Consider the following 15,098-nt stretch of genomic DNA (forward strand, 5'->3'; position numbering starts at 1 on the left):
CCTGTGCCTACAAGTGGAGATTGAGATGATCTGTCAAGGAAAGAGTAGTGTGAGGAGGGTACTAGACTTGGCAAGCTTTGGAGTAGACACTTTCGAAGTTTTCCACGATGACTTGACTAGCAACAAGCCAACTCGAAAGAGCTGGTAGAAATTGTCCATCTGCTCGTTTGGACCCAAGGCGGATATTCAGGGTTGCCGGGATGGGTGTGAACGACCAGGTCCCCTGTGAGTGCTGGCGCATGATATTTCCTGATGGATACCCATTAGAGGGCAACGGGCTCCAGTTTGGGCTTGGCCTTCAGAGGCTGGCTGTCTTCAGCTGCGGTTGGAAGCTATGCGATAATATTTTCACTAATGCATAGAGACGCTAATCATGACTGTATCTGGCTTAATGGAAACAGAGATGCAGCCTCCCTTTCTCTCCTCACAGAGGCAGCAAGAGGACTGAGCCATTCGACCCTTTCTGCCAGATAATTCGTATCAAACCCAAGTGATGATTATATCTCTACTTTTCTTTTACATGGCCAGATTTTGAAACAAGAAAATCTGAAGAATAAATAATATTTAAAATCTGTTTTTAGCAAGCTCACACTGTTGCTAGCATTATCTTGTCAGAGTGCTGTTTTTCTTTAACATTTTGAATACTAGTTTTTCTTGAAGGAGGCTTGCTGATGCATTTCTCAGTCTTATAATTATGACTTTTGAAAAGCGGTAGAACAGAATTATTTGAGTATAACATTTGCTTGAAAGAAAGGCTGTGGTCTGTGTGTGTGTGTGTGTGTGTGTGTGTGTGTGTGTGTGTGTATTGGGGAATCATGTGGCAAAATTAAAGAAGATTGAGCAAAGTAAATTTATTTCTCCAAGACTGTTTCTTGTTTTTGTGGAAGTTTGAAAGACATTTCAAAAAGATCATTCTTTACTTGGAAAAACAATCCAACAAGAAAAATGAATCTCTGCTTCTTTATCAGCTGCCTAAGTAGTGATCAGATAAACGTTCGTTCATACTTTGTTTCTCTTCACGAGGTACGAAGTACAGAAAGACTCATTCCTTATAGTACATAAGCATGTCCCCAAGCTCTTTTGTACCCTTCATTTTGTGCCGGCCATTCTGCAAATCTGTCCCATGGTATCCACATTCTGTATACAAATCCTCTAATAAAATATGTGTGGCTTCAAGAGTTTTAATTTAGCTTACATTTTGGTTGGCACTTTCAAATATCTCTGTATACTCTGAAAGGCACATACCATTTAGCATGAATTGAACAAACCACAATCATATTAAAAGCTACTTAAAAAACCACATCTACGTATAAGATTCTCAGGTTATTATTTACAACTATTAATCCTTCACTCATTTTCAAATCCTTAAATTTCTGATCCATGAGTTCAAATTTTATTTTTTAATCATTAAAAAAATCCCCAAGAAAACATTCCCAGACTAAGACTTCCAATTGTGAAAATGATTTTGATTCTATCTTTACTTTTGATAGTACGAAGAATATTTAGGAGTAACAGGCATTTGCTTGGTTTTTGAAGAATTGAACAGATTATAAAATGGCTTTAGTGACATTATCACAGAACTTCATGACAATTCTCGGACACTGAATAGGAACATTTTTAAAAATCAGTTTTGCAGAGAAGAAACTGATTCCATTGCCTTTATTAGCCTTCCGGCTGGTAAATGGAGGACGAGGTCCCAACTCCAGGGCCCTTTAAGAACCAGTGAAGAATACCAATCATTTCCTCCTGTGTCTGTTGGCGGTAGTAGCCTCCACATTTAAACCCAAGCAAGTAAATGCTATTTCAAGACCATAGCTATTTTCAAAATGTGAATATTACCCATTTTAACCTTTTCCTTTTCATAACTGTTCGCCACAGCACAATTATCTTGACTGCAGTGAGCATTAAAAAAGAAATGGAGTCCTTTCATATTAGGTCCCTTATCGTCAAGGGACCCGGTTTTTTTCTTATGAGTAAAAAGTCAGCAGGGCCATATTAACAGACTGTTCTAAATCTGAGAATAACAAGCTAAACTTTAGATTCCTTAGTACTTGAAAATGAAGAGCCAATACCCGTTAACCTGCTTGCAGTATGGTAAGTCAAGACACTTCTCTAGTGCTCAAATGCGGAAGGGAGGTTGAGAAAGCAGTTTTGCATTAATTTCTTTATCAGTCAGAACCTTACACAGTATAAAGTTAGAGAGAAGGTCTCAATTCAGAAAACCGCTTACAGATTAGATGTAAGTCAAAGCTTTCAAATTGAGGAAGTCTCTTGAATATTTGTTCTGGAGTGCCTGAAAGTCTGCTTGTACATACCCCCATTTTGCTCCACACTGGCTCCTACATTCCAAAGATGTGAAAGACTAGAAAGAACAAAATGATTTTCCTATGGGAAAAGAGAGAGGAGAGAGAGAGAGAGAGAGAGAGAGAGAGAGAGAGAGAGAGAGAGAGGAGAGAAGAGAATCTAACAGGGTAAAGCTAATAGCAGGCTTTATTGAAGCTTTTCAACTCATAACAGAAAATTCTCTCCACCTAGGTAGAGAGAATTCTCTCTCTACTTCTCCAGAAAGGGGAGCCTGAGACTGCTCCTTTGGCTCCTTGAGTCACAGCCCTCATCCTTGCTGGGGAATGGAGGTGGCAATGAATCTGCCAGACATTTTCAAATAGAATCTAAGATTCACCAAGCAGTTAAGGAAATTGCCAAATTTACAACTCACAGGATTTCCTGTAATTTGTCCTTTACATCAATATCCTATTATAAAAATGTGAGTATTGTGGTCAAATACATTTAAGAAACTCTAGATTAAGTTGAGTTAAAAAGGTTCTGTATTACTATCTTCTCACAGTTTTGCAATATACTGGTGTGCTTTGTGGCTCTCCAGGAGATGAGGGTGTGGAGTAGATTAGTGGGGTGTATAATAATAGTTTCCTAACCATATTCAGCCTTAGAGTCCATTACTCGAGGTAGGTCTCAAAGGCCTAGACCAGAGAACAGCAAACTACGGCTCACAGGCCAGTCTCCCATTTTTGCAAATACAATGTTATGGGAACACAGCCACATTCACTCCTTTACCTATTGTCTATAGCTGCTTTTGCGCTACAACAGCAGAGTTGACCAGTTGTGGCAGAGATCATGTAGCTTGAAAAGTCTAAATATTTATTATATGGACTTTTATAGAAAACATTTGCTGACCCCTAGCTTAGACCCCTTTGGAATACACTTTGGGAAATGTTAATTCCTATGGATAACACCACTGGAGTAAGATACACAGTATAAGTATCGCAGACAGGTTTCTATCCCTTATTCCTTATTTATCTTGTACAATAAAACAATGATTTCATTTCATGAAACATTTCTCAACCTCATCCCCGTCCCCCCTCTTTGGACCAGGAGGCTATGAGCATCATAGCAGGAAACACATACAGTGTTTACTCTCTGTCCATGCTAACAATGAAAACCATAAGACACCATTAATCCATTTCTGTATGACTCTCCAGCCATTTGCACCCAAACTCCGATGGTATCAAAAGAGGTTTCCTTACTTGACTGGTTCCCATGACTCCCGCTCAAAGCCCCTGTGAATGGATTGTGCAATTGAGGACTCCATCAAATCCACATATCTAACCACAAGTGGGGCAAACAGGTCTTGCAGGTGTTTGTGAAATTTTCCATTGCACAAGTTATCTAGAACAGACAAGCAAAATCTTGGTAAGAACCCACAGTTGTGTTATCAGCATACAACATATACACATATGCACTGCTTCTAAGAGAGCAAAAAAAAAAAAATAAAAATAAAAAATAAAAAAAAAGAGAAAGAAATAAAGTAAAATAAAGTACCTGAACAGCATCAAAGTTCATGCTTTAATCAGTGTGGAAGGAAAGTGGAATTCAAAAACATTTTACCTATTGGTGTTGCTTTTCTAAAAAGGAAAAACAATCACGCTCCTTTAAAAACAACAAAACAACAGTCGACACTAGTTTTTAGGTTTTCCTTGCACCCTCTCGGCTTCCTCCTATCACATTCCAGTTCCCTGTAGAAGGTTCTACTCCTTTGGTGCATCGCGCTCCCTGGGGATGAAGCGTGGCTGTATATTGTTATAAGGTACTCTGAAGTGCTCGTGATATTGCTTAGCTAGAAATTGTTTTTCATCTAGAAATCACCTTTAGATCAAAATAGCCGACTGTGAAGGGGTTAAGTTCATCAACTTGTTCAAGAGCAAAACACGGGCACCACTTCTGACACGACTGCCCTTGGGCCCTGCTGCCTGGTTGAGAGAGGGCTTCCCTGTCATAGCACACTTGTTGGAAGAGACTGTCCATTAGTTCTAAGTTTGTTTCTGTTTTGAATTAATCATAAAACTATGAAGATCTATGTCCATCCTATAGTCTGCCTGGGACAAAAATGTTTTAGCCATCTGCTTATCTGCACACTACTTAGGAAAGTCAAAGTCAAAGACGATACATACAATCGGTACGCAGAAAATCATTCAGCAGCTGAAACAGTGGAAAACTGTCCCATGTGTCTGGGGGCTGCACTTCTAATGCTGCATCCATGTCCACCGCAAAGAGTGAGAGGAACGTCTCCGCATGCTCCACCATCAAGTCTGACCACCACGCAAAAGCCTTCGAAATGTGGCAGAAAAACAACAGACAAAGAGGCAATGAGCTTCTCTCTCCAACATAAGATGGGAAGTCAAGCCCTCACTGTTCAAGATTAATTATGCATCCAGCAGGGATTGGTAATTTTATTGTAAAGAGAACAGCACGTTTGATACAATTGGGCCTCAAAGTGTCCCAAGGCAATGCTTTTCATGCTTCCAGACCTGCCTTAGAAAGCCTTTATTCTGACCCACTGGTCGGAGGATGCAGCTGTAGATGTGACAGACGTGGAACTTCTGTTCAATTTACAATAACTCAGTAAGTTTTGGGTCATGCTCTTCATCACTGTGGCTGGCTAGGTCTTGCTCTAGGGTATTAGAATTTGGGAGTTTCTTCACTGTGTTTATGGGTTTTCTGCTGGTCTAACTTGAAAATTTGCAGTGATTGTTCACTTATATCTACACATCTGGGGCTTAATTGTCTACGGTCTCATACAAGCTCAGTGACTCGTGTTTCCCTACACATTGGAAATGTTACTCCTATTCACACTAAGGAAAAGGAAGCCATTGTTACAATTGTCACAAAACTTTTGAGTCAAAATCTCTTTAAGCCGGGAGCTTCTGGTTTTGCATCCTGTCTGTAGGAAAGATCAGGCGTACGCTAGGAAACACTCAGTAAGATGAGGACTTACTTTTCTGGGGGTTGGACACATATGTACATTGAAAACCAAAAAATATCAGTGAAGTAACTCATTTTCATGCACGTGGGTCCTTGGAAATCACTGTGCAGGGTCTCAGGGGCGACATTCGCATCGGACTGGGCCAGATGTGAATGCAATTCAAAGGCATGCATGCACGGTGGCTATCATTTCTGGCAGGGAGCATGCACGATGAGTGGCAGTGTCAACAGGCCCTCTTTTGCTGATTCCAAAGACAGCAATAAAATAAAAACAAATCGCCAGCCCCATCTTGTCCCCCACCTCCCCACTCGATGCCGTAAAGTATTTACACTGGAAACACTTTCCGGAGCATTCACTGAAAAAGGATGGAACGCGTTTGGAAACATGAAAGATTATGGAAATAATTCCATAAATGAAAGTGTTTGTTCAATGGCCAAGCTCTTCTGTGATCTATTGTTATTTGGGGATATTCTAACAGCCACTAGGAGGCAGAACAGTGATCTACCTCTCTTCTTTCATGAGATTTCATTTTACTTACTTCTCCTTTATCAACATGTGGCTGGTTTGCAAATTAAATGGAAAAAATCAAGTCATGGACTATTCTTCAAGGTCAGTTTGGCTGGAAATAGACACCTGCTGTTTCCATTTTAATTTACAATAAAACCTCACTGATTCAGAGTAATGGGAGTGGAGAGATGCTAGTTTGTCAGCATAAAACCCTAATTTATTGGGCTTCCTAAAAAGAGATATTTGCTGCTTTCAAATGCAGTCTGTACTGCGGCATCAAAGTAAAATGTACTCTATACGAATGTATCATAAATGTATAGGTTTTTAAAAAAAACTTCTAATAATCACAGATAAATTGACATATAAATTGAAATAAAAGACACAGAAGGTTTAATTTCACAGGTCCTTGGGTTGAACTTATAAGAAGAGTCTTTCGAATTTACAGAGAAAGTTGAGATCATGTCAAACATTTTACTTAAGAAAAATTAAAAGAGCCATATCAACAATTGAATTGTCACAAATTTCAAGGGTCTGGGTCTGAATGGATGAGGTTTTATTGTAGTTTTACCACCTGGGGATGAGAGCCCTGGGGCTTGGGGCTTGCTATACTGACTCCCTTGCTAAATCCGGCGGTCGTGAAAATCCTCCAGCCCACCCGTGAGCAATCCCAGCCACCTGTCTTCTAAATATTGGAAATTGCTGGAGCCCCACTCCCAGTCCCAGCCCTATAAGGAAGGCTGACTTTCATTAGGCCCGATGCAGGATATTTTCAAAATACACAAAGGCACATTAAATATTGGCACTTATTCTTTAGTTACTTGATTAACTTTACATCTTCAGTGTGAGTCTAAGAAAACAGTTATTAGGGGGATTGAGTTGCCTTCCGAGACATGATTTTGCTCTAGGGTGACAGGAGAAAACAAAACAAAACACCAGCCCTAAATGCCTGAAATTGAAAATGTCTTAGCCCAAACTCATACCTAGTTCTTACCAGCTTTATTTACAAGTTGCAAAACAGAGATCATCAGAAGCGCCCGCTTCTACTACATATAGAGAACTTTGTTCCTCATTGGAATTTAATAAATTAGAGAGCAACTGCTGCAGTTGTGGTGCTCCTCATCATATAGCTAGGTGCTGGGCAGCCCTACAAAGGACAATGACTACTGTGGTATGGATGATCACTGTTACAGTCTGGCAGAGGAACTCAGAATTCTAGGGAACCAAGAGAATTTAAAGGGGCGGGGGGCAGGGCTTGTAGGAGAAGGGAAGACTCGATCTATTTCTGTACACACAAGGTAATTCTTTCAGAACCTTAGAGCCAAACCTGACTCTCTGGGAAGGAGAAAAAGATTATGGCAAGGGCAGTAAAAAGCTGTATAATAACTTCAATTGAATAAACAGAGTCTGTGTGCCTGGATTGGGCGAGGCAAGCCTTAAAAAATACTATGTTTACATTAATACTATATTTCTTTTACGTCTTGCTCAGACAGGTGAATGCTAGTTTTCTAAGTGAGCTAACTCAATGTTGTGGGCATCTAAAGTCTTTAAAATCTTTTCCAAAGACAATATAAAGTTATGCTTTGGCATCTAAGTACTTACCCAGTGCTTTTCATTATTGAAAGGCAAAGATGTATGCTTCAGAGGTACCACACTGAACACACTGTATTTTTTGTACACAAATTACATGTATATATGTACCCCTCTGTATACCACAATACATATATACATATACATACATATACATAGAGAGAGAGAGATTGGGAAGATGAAGCAACAATTCATTAAGGCATAATGCATGTGTGTCTGTGAATAACTTAGGCTCTGAGAGCAGAATTAAGCTGCAATTAAGAAATAAATGTGACAACTGCTACTATACTCTGCATGTGTGTCTATATGATGTATTCGTAGCTGAGAATTATTCCTCTTGGGACATTTAATTACTTTGTATTGGAATTAAAAATGGCTTCAAGGATTATTGTGTTTTGGTGGAAGAGGCAAGTCTGCTTGTCACTTTCATTTGTGTGGTACCATCAAACAGCATGGCTACACAGCCAAGATGTGGTGATTCTCTAGAGTTCATTGAGCACCCAGAGAGTATGGCAGTGAGTACTGGGCAGTAGAAAATGTTTTTCATACTTCATCCATTTGGCAGCAAAACCTCATCTTGTTTTAGTGTGCCAGGGCAAATTCTACCTCTTCGGCTGTAGCCAGGGGTTCTTGACCCGGCTATATACTGGAATCATCTGGGCAGTTTTAAAAATGACTAATACTTGACCCCTCCACATGAGATCTGACAAACTGAGCTGGGGTGAGACGCGGGCATCAGCAAGTGTTAAGAGCTTCCCAGGTGACTGCAACCTGTAAGTGAATGATAAGAGCAGGAGGTGGTGCCTTTCTGGACACCCCACCTTAAAATGAACCCACTCACCTATCAACATATTCTGTCTACATCATTCACGTGGTACTTTCCACATAGGTTTGTCCTTTTCATGACCACATATCCATGTATTTTGCTTCCTCAGTAGTTTGTCCCTAATAATACACCAGCCAAGCTTTGTGGAGTGCTTACTCTGTGCCAGGCTTAATACCAGGTGCTTTACTTAATGTGGTCTTCCGTCCTAACAATCACCATCTGAACTAGATTCTATTATTATCTCCGATTTACAGGATAAGAGAGGTTAGGTAACTGGGTAGAGATCACACTTCAAACTCAAGCTTCTCTGGCACAGAACCCAAGCTCCTGGCCTGTCTTCTATTGCCTGAAGATCAAGACCGCTGTATGCCTCCTCGTTCTTCAAAAACAGCACAGAGGTAGTTGTCTCAATGCTCAGCAGATAGGTGGCTTTTGATTAGTCGAGTCATGACATTTTGTGATTGGGTAAATGATTAATTCAGGAACTAATCCTGTACATTTACCTAAAAGCAAGCTGGGTCTCCAAATTTCATAGCATGCTAAAGTTTTCATTTCTAACTTCTAAAGTTAGTAAATGAAAACAGAACTGAATTTAGTTCTAGCCTACTTATTTACCGCAATGGTTTTTGAATATGAAAGATTAAAATATTTTTATGAAGATGGCTACTAGGGCAGTTTATGATGATGATTAACACTTAGTGAGAAAGCGCTTTTTGGAAAAGTGAAAAAAATGTCTTCTTTGGAATATCAACTTTCCTCTGGCACCCCTTTGAGTAAGTTGGGAAAATATCCATCCTTTCTTAGCTTACAGCAACCTCAGAAAATAGGTTATAAATCAAACATATCTGTCATTTGTCTTGTATGATTTACTTAAAAGCACAATTGTGACTATAGAAAACCTTTTCTTCGTATCCATGTCTTCAAAAATTTGATTTGTCATTGTGAGAAAAGCCTCAATATCCAAATAAGGGGAGGAAGGCTCCCTGCATGCCTCTAGAGACAATTTTGTGGATGCCCGTGGATACTTACCATCACTTGAACCCCAAATGCCCCCAATCTGAAAAGAACGTCATACAGCATAGAGGAGAAAACAATTCTAACCCAACTTAATTTTATGTCTACAGGTTAGTTCTAGGTTTCTATGTTTGGAAGGTGCTGATTTGGCCCCTCCTCTGACTCCCAGCTGTGTATCACTGGGTACAGTAGGAGTGTTAGACCCACCTCAAGTGGTCTTCACCCCATTCTTCAGAGAGCTTTTGGAGAAATAATGATTCTGTGGCACTCTCTCTATATATAAATACTGTATATATGATTCACAAAGAGACAGTCGTAGGTAGAGGAAGATTAGTATCACTGGCTAGCTACTGGTTACTACGTTTGGTACTCATCTGCTGTAATAAAGGTAAGTACAGACGGACATAGGGAACTATGACAGGCTGAGGACAGAACCAGGCAGGTAAGGAGGCATGTGTCGGGATGTAACTGCAGTTGTTGTTAGGTATATCAATTGCTTCATGCACGCACAGGAGAATCACCCCACATTTACCCTGCCGTGGAGGGCCACCCATGTCACAAGCAGTCCACTGGAAGTTGCTGTTACATTCCTTGGGTCAGTGTTAGGAAGCAGGGCCCCCAGGAAAAGTCCCACTAGAAGACATGGTACTGGAAGGGCATGCACAGACTATGATAGCAGCTGGCTGGCTCATTCGGTTCAGTCACATACCTCTTTCCCCTGCCACGATCAGCCAAGATTGAGTGGAACAGTAGAAAAACAGGGAGGAAATTTAAATATGCAATCAGGCATTATTCGGGATGACTGGATTTATGGTGTATTATGCCTTAGTTAACTGTACCGTCAGTTTTCATTTATTCAGGGGAATGATCATTTCAGGTACTTAAGAAATTACTTTTACGGAATGTCTGTTCTTCCCCTTTCACTGTAGAGTTGAATGGAGAGGAAGAGTGAGAATTACTGCAATTTTCAAAATGTTATTTTAAGACAGACAATTTTAAATCTCAGTTTTGAAGCAAGCAGTGATATAACAGTTTGACCATAATGGAGTCTTGGAATCTTTGCTTGGAAGGGTTGGGTTGTTTAAGTCCTTACAGGTTTGTGATTTAGTGGGCCTTAAAATCCCTTGGTTTATCATTATCAAAACGATCATTTTGACAGTGGTTTGTAAAAAAAAAAAGTTAGCTGAATTTATTTAGATGTTTGCTGAAGAATTGACAAGTTGAACAACACAGAATAATTCCCTTCTGTCACTGCATTTAGCAAGCTGGATCACCTGAGGTTGACAAATGAAGACTCTAGTGCAAACAGAGTATGTTACAGGATAAATCCAAAAACAAGGTCTGTGACCCACATACCAAATATTATAAAATAAATAAAAACAACAGTGGTGGCAACAAAAACAACCACAAAAGACCAAAAAGTATTCCGTGTGCTCTGGACAATAACTCTATGCTGCTTGAATAATATCCTTAAAATACACTCACCTCTTTTGCCGGTTGCTAGAAATATCTGAATACTTAAGTTGAAACATACAACCCGCACTCACTGTTTGGTTGTTTTAAACAACCTCCCAATGGCTTCTCCTTGCCAAACTTCCACTTCCATTGTCTTGGCAAGGCCAGTTAAAAGAAAATGGGTGTTAAGGCATGTTATTCACAACGACGCCAGCGGAGTGAGTTGTGCCACCTCAGCTAAGGAAGGAACCCAGAGAGACGCTCCCCACCACGCCCGCTCACCTCTGCGTGGTGCTCCTCATTCTGCTGAAGAACTTCAATGACTAGTTCAGCAAGACGTATTGTGTCTTCGAGCTTTTTGGCAGGCGTGATTAACCGGCCTACATTTTCTGTAGTACAAGAATTTGTGTTAAAATTTGGCGAAAGTGACAGGCTCGTTTTGTGGCCGTTAGAACTAGTGGGTAAGAAATTTCGAATAGTTACCAATTTTTAAAAAAGATTCATGCAGATGTTAAGAGCCACATAATTAGTAGTGAGCAAACCATAAAGCCATTTTATTATTATCCCCATCCTCAGTATAATACATATGAAGAAAAAGCAGTGCTCCAGCTTCAAATTTGCATATTAAGCCATATCGTCTATGACAGCCCATTTCAAATTTTGTGACATTTTGTACACACGTTCTTTAAAGACAGCATAAATATACTATGTTACATCACTCTCTAGACTGTGTTCGTGCTACCTGAGTGGGAAGATGTAACGGAAGCTTACTCTTGATTGTGGCTACATCTGTTGCCTGGATTTGGCCCTAAACATTTGATACTACGGCCTTGTTTTTCATTACAGGTCTGCAAGTTTAACAGGTATTGGAATGTCCATTTTTCAAAAGCAGAGTCAAAGATCTGGCTGTTTGAAGTAGTTCGGGGGGTGGAGACTGAAAAATTAATGGCCATTCCTGGGCCATTAGGTAGAAAGCAGGATCAAATTATTGAAAGGGTATTGGGTGAAGTGGTGGTAGTTTGTGCTATTGGTTGGTACAACTAAAATTTTACCAGTTAGGTGGAAATAATTTACTCAAATTTTTTCTTTGTTTTTAGTGTCTATTGTGTTGGATGGGTTGTGTTTTTATCTGACTGAAGAACAACCTGAATCTTGGTTTATGCTGTATCCTTTATAGAGCTGAATTCCTGAATGTTTGGCAACGTCATTATGTTACCAAAAATCACAAACATTTTTTCCTTGGGGAAAAGAATAATATTTAAAACATAAAAGTTTGTTTAGCCAATGAAATTGCCTGAATTCAACCAGTTTGAACTCACAGGGGATCTTGTATTTCATGCTTAGACCTCTTCAAACCTTGCAGCCTCAGTGTCATTTGGAGCCCACAGGGTAAAATGACCAGAAGGGTGATTTAGCACCATTCCACAGGTAGGTATATGTGTGCAAAAAAGGACTGCTCAAATTTATTTTGATCCATTCATCTGAAGCTGATATGTTTTGGCTTCGGAATTCTTCTTGCTAGAGAAGATTACTTAATGCTTCCCAGGAACGTTTGTTGCTGTTTTTTTGTTTTTTTTTTCGTTTTGTGTGTGTGTCTGTGTGTGTGTTTTTGAGGGGGGTGTTAAACAAAATCTTAAGAGATTGCACATTTACAAAAAAAAAAGCGCCTCATGATTTTCTCTTTGTACATTTGTTAGATAGGTGATGGATATATCAGATGATTAGTAATTTAGTATTTAATAATGAAAGACAAGTTCAGCCACTCTGGGACACTGGGAAGTAAGAGTGCTGGACGGGACCGGGAAAGATTATCGAGGTGTTGAAATTTTCAGTTCAACAAGGCCTGATGACTGGTATGAAACTGGACTTGCGGTATTCAGACCAATTGAAAGCTCCATTGTCTCTGCCACGCTCAGGTGGAAATGTGCCTGGATATGGTTAGGGCATGAAGGTGGGAGCTACGGGGAACAAAAATATGCAGATCAGGCAGTGAATAGTCAGCACTCAGAGTAGAGAGATGTGTGGAGGTCAGGGGCTGACAACTCATTGCCTGGACCAGAGTGATAATTATTTTGAGAAATTATGAGTGATTTCTGTGCTTTTGGGGCACCTGACCTGTTTATAATTTCATAAATGGACTATTATAATTTCATTAGTAGGCTTTCAGGCATTTCTACAAACATACTGTGTATATATGTTTGGGTAATATGAGTAGAGCGAGGTACTTGCATTTTGATAGTAAATATGCATAGGCTATTATTTTTTATTAGTTGATACTCACATTTACACATCAATTTGCAAATTCCTCATCCTATGCTTATTACCCATTCGACACATACACCTACATACACACATCACACACTAACGTACATTTTCTAGTAACCAGACAAGCCTGCACATTAATACAAATCTGCAGGAAATCCCACTGGGAGCACATCTTTGAAATCTCTTGCTTTGAAAATAGAGAGCATTGCACTTTTGGGTAGAATACTCACCAAATCTAGGGGAATTCTAGTTGTACATGACATATCATGTAGAAATGAAATAATTCCCACAAATATTTTTATGACTTTTACTTAAAAACTGTGAACGACTTTTATGTTTGGAGAAATCCAAGATGCTTAAGCTAGGACCACCTGAAGGTTTGTTTTAATATGCAGTACTCTTAGACTGACTACAATATATATCGATAGATACACATAAAGTGTATAAGTGCACACAGCCATTCTGTGAGTGTGTGCACATGCACACAGCCACGTGTATGCTTGATATATATACAGACAGTATGTTTAATAAAACCTTTTGCAACATTACTTTAACATGCAACCATTAAAGTAAATAGGTTAAGAATACTTTAATCTAGAAAGCTTGATCTTCCAATTAACCCATGTAGCCAGACTTTCATTTACTATAAATTAGCTACGATTCCATTATCTGGAGATTAAGCCACTTTATTGAGACATAACACTGTTTTCCTGTTCATTTGCATAGCTAACTTACTAGCTAAGTGGCAAAACTGGTACTAAAAGTGACTTCTCTAAGATGTTGTCTTTAAAGAAAATATGGTGCAAAAATCCTCTAGCATCTCCTCCCTCCCCCCCAAAAGAGGTCAAGGAGAAATTTGTGCTTATAAATTACTTTTTTTGTCCCATCTGTCTTGAAATGTATTGCAATATTCCTATCACCCAATCTTGTTCTAGCTGGAGCACTGGCAAAGAGGAACTAAAAATACAATATATTTAGTAAATATTTCATACAACAAAATTGAAGCTCATAACATATAAAAAATCTTCATGCAAAATGTTATGCAACAACAATGTTATTTTGTGCTGACATTGAGATTTGAAAATGTTGCATATGTCAGACATAGCTAGACAAAAAAAAAAAATGTGGACATTTGGAAATAAATGCTCTCTTTTGGGTCTCTCAAAACCTACAGCGTCAAACTTGAGAGCCGGAGCCTCAGCTTAGTATTCCAAACTGAAATAAAATTTCAAGAAGAAAAATGAACAGAAAAGCAAACTAAACTAGAAAGCTGCTGAGTAAAGGAATGGTAGAAGTTTACAGTACTTGATTTTGGCCTAGGAAAGCCTTTGAGCCTTTGATATAACATGCTCGTCTGCGTTTGGGTGTGTGGAGGAGACCCAGGAGGTGATGGGGGAGCTGCTCAGGTACGTGGAGACAGTAAAAAAGTAAGGAGACAAAGTGACTTTCACAAAGAGTGACAAGTAAGATGACTAACTCTGAGAACAACCAAACAAGTAAAAATGATAAAACATAAATGCAGGACTGCTGCTTTCTCGGCGTTTCTGCAACATAACAGGTGTGACATCGTTTGACAAGGAACGGGACTAGACTATTACCAGCATCACCGGCACCACCTTACAGAGACACTTAGAGGCTGAATGCAAATACTGGATGCCTTTATCCAGATAGATACACATGAATGATGGTGGCAGCATCATTGACCGAAAGAAGACACACTTTTGCACAATAAAGAACACCTATATGTTAATAGCGGCATCCTTCTTCCAGATGACCAGAAACAGGACCCGATATATTCGTAGTTGGAAGGAAGATCTGGCTTCTCACCCTCAATACGCTACTTCACTCTTTATATAACCTTGCACCTTCTACTTAAACCTCCCTATGCTTGGTGTACCTCGTAAGGTTGCTGATAAGAGCAAATAAAACAATGCATGGGACAGATAGCTGTAAAGCCTAAGGTGCCTACAAATGTTTATTGTTCTCGCCAACATTGTGAAAAGGCAGGAATTAATTGCTTTGCAAAAGCAGATGAAGGGCTGTTATTAGTTCAAGTGAGCTAGGGAATATTCTTGCTCCCTTTGTGGAATTTCAACATGTCAAAATCTGTCATTTGGAGGGGAAATGTGTGGTATCTGATTGTTTCCAGCTCATTTAATTATTTTC

General features: G+C 39.5%; 1 protein-coding gene across 20 annotated transcripts in view; it reads right to left on the bottom strand.

Annotated features, from left to right (window-relative positions):
• Nucleotides 1–15,098, bottom strand: part of CADPS (calcium dependent secretion activator) — a 463,055-nt gene that overhangs the window by 88,968 nt on the left and 358,989 nt on the right. For 12 of the 20 annotated variants that reach the window (XM_074313221.1, XM_074313225.1, XM_074313223.1 and 9 more), the window contains 3 exons: nt 10,950–11,056; nt 4,467–4,623; nt 3,543–3,684 (listed from right to left, as the gene is read on the bottom strand). In XM_074313221.1, the coding sequence (XP_074169322.1) occupies nt 3,543–3,684; nt 4,467–4,623; nt 10,950–11,056 (406 nt within the window). Of the gene's footprint in view, nt 1–3,542; nt 3,685–4,466; nt 4,624–5,816; nt 5,838–10,949; nt 11,057–15,098 lie in introns of all 20 variants that reach the window. The other 8 variants (XM_074313220.1, XM_074313209.1, XM_074313207.1 and 5 more) reach the window with 1 other exon arrangement.

The sequence above is a fragment of the Rhinolophus sinicus genome, linkage group LG10 (assembly GCF_036562045.2).
Source record: "Rhinolophus sinicus isolate RSC01 linkage group LG10, ASM3656204v1, whole genome shotgun sequence".
Lineage (NCBI taxonomy): Eukaryota > Metazoa > Chordata > Mammalia > Chiroptera > Rhinolophidae > Rhinolophus > Rhinolophus sinicus.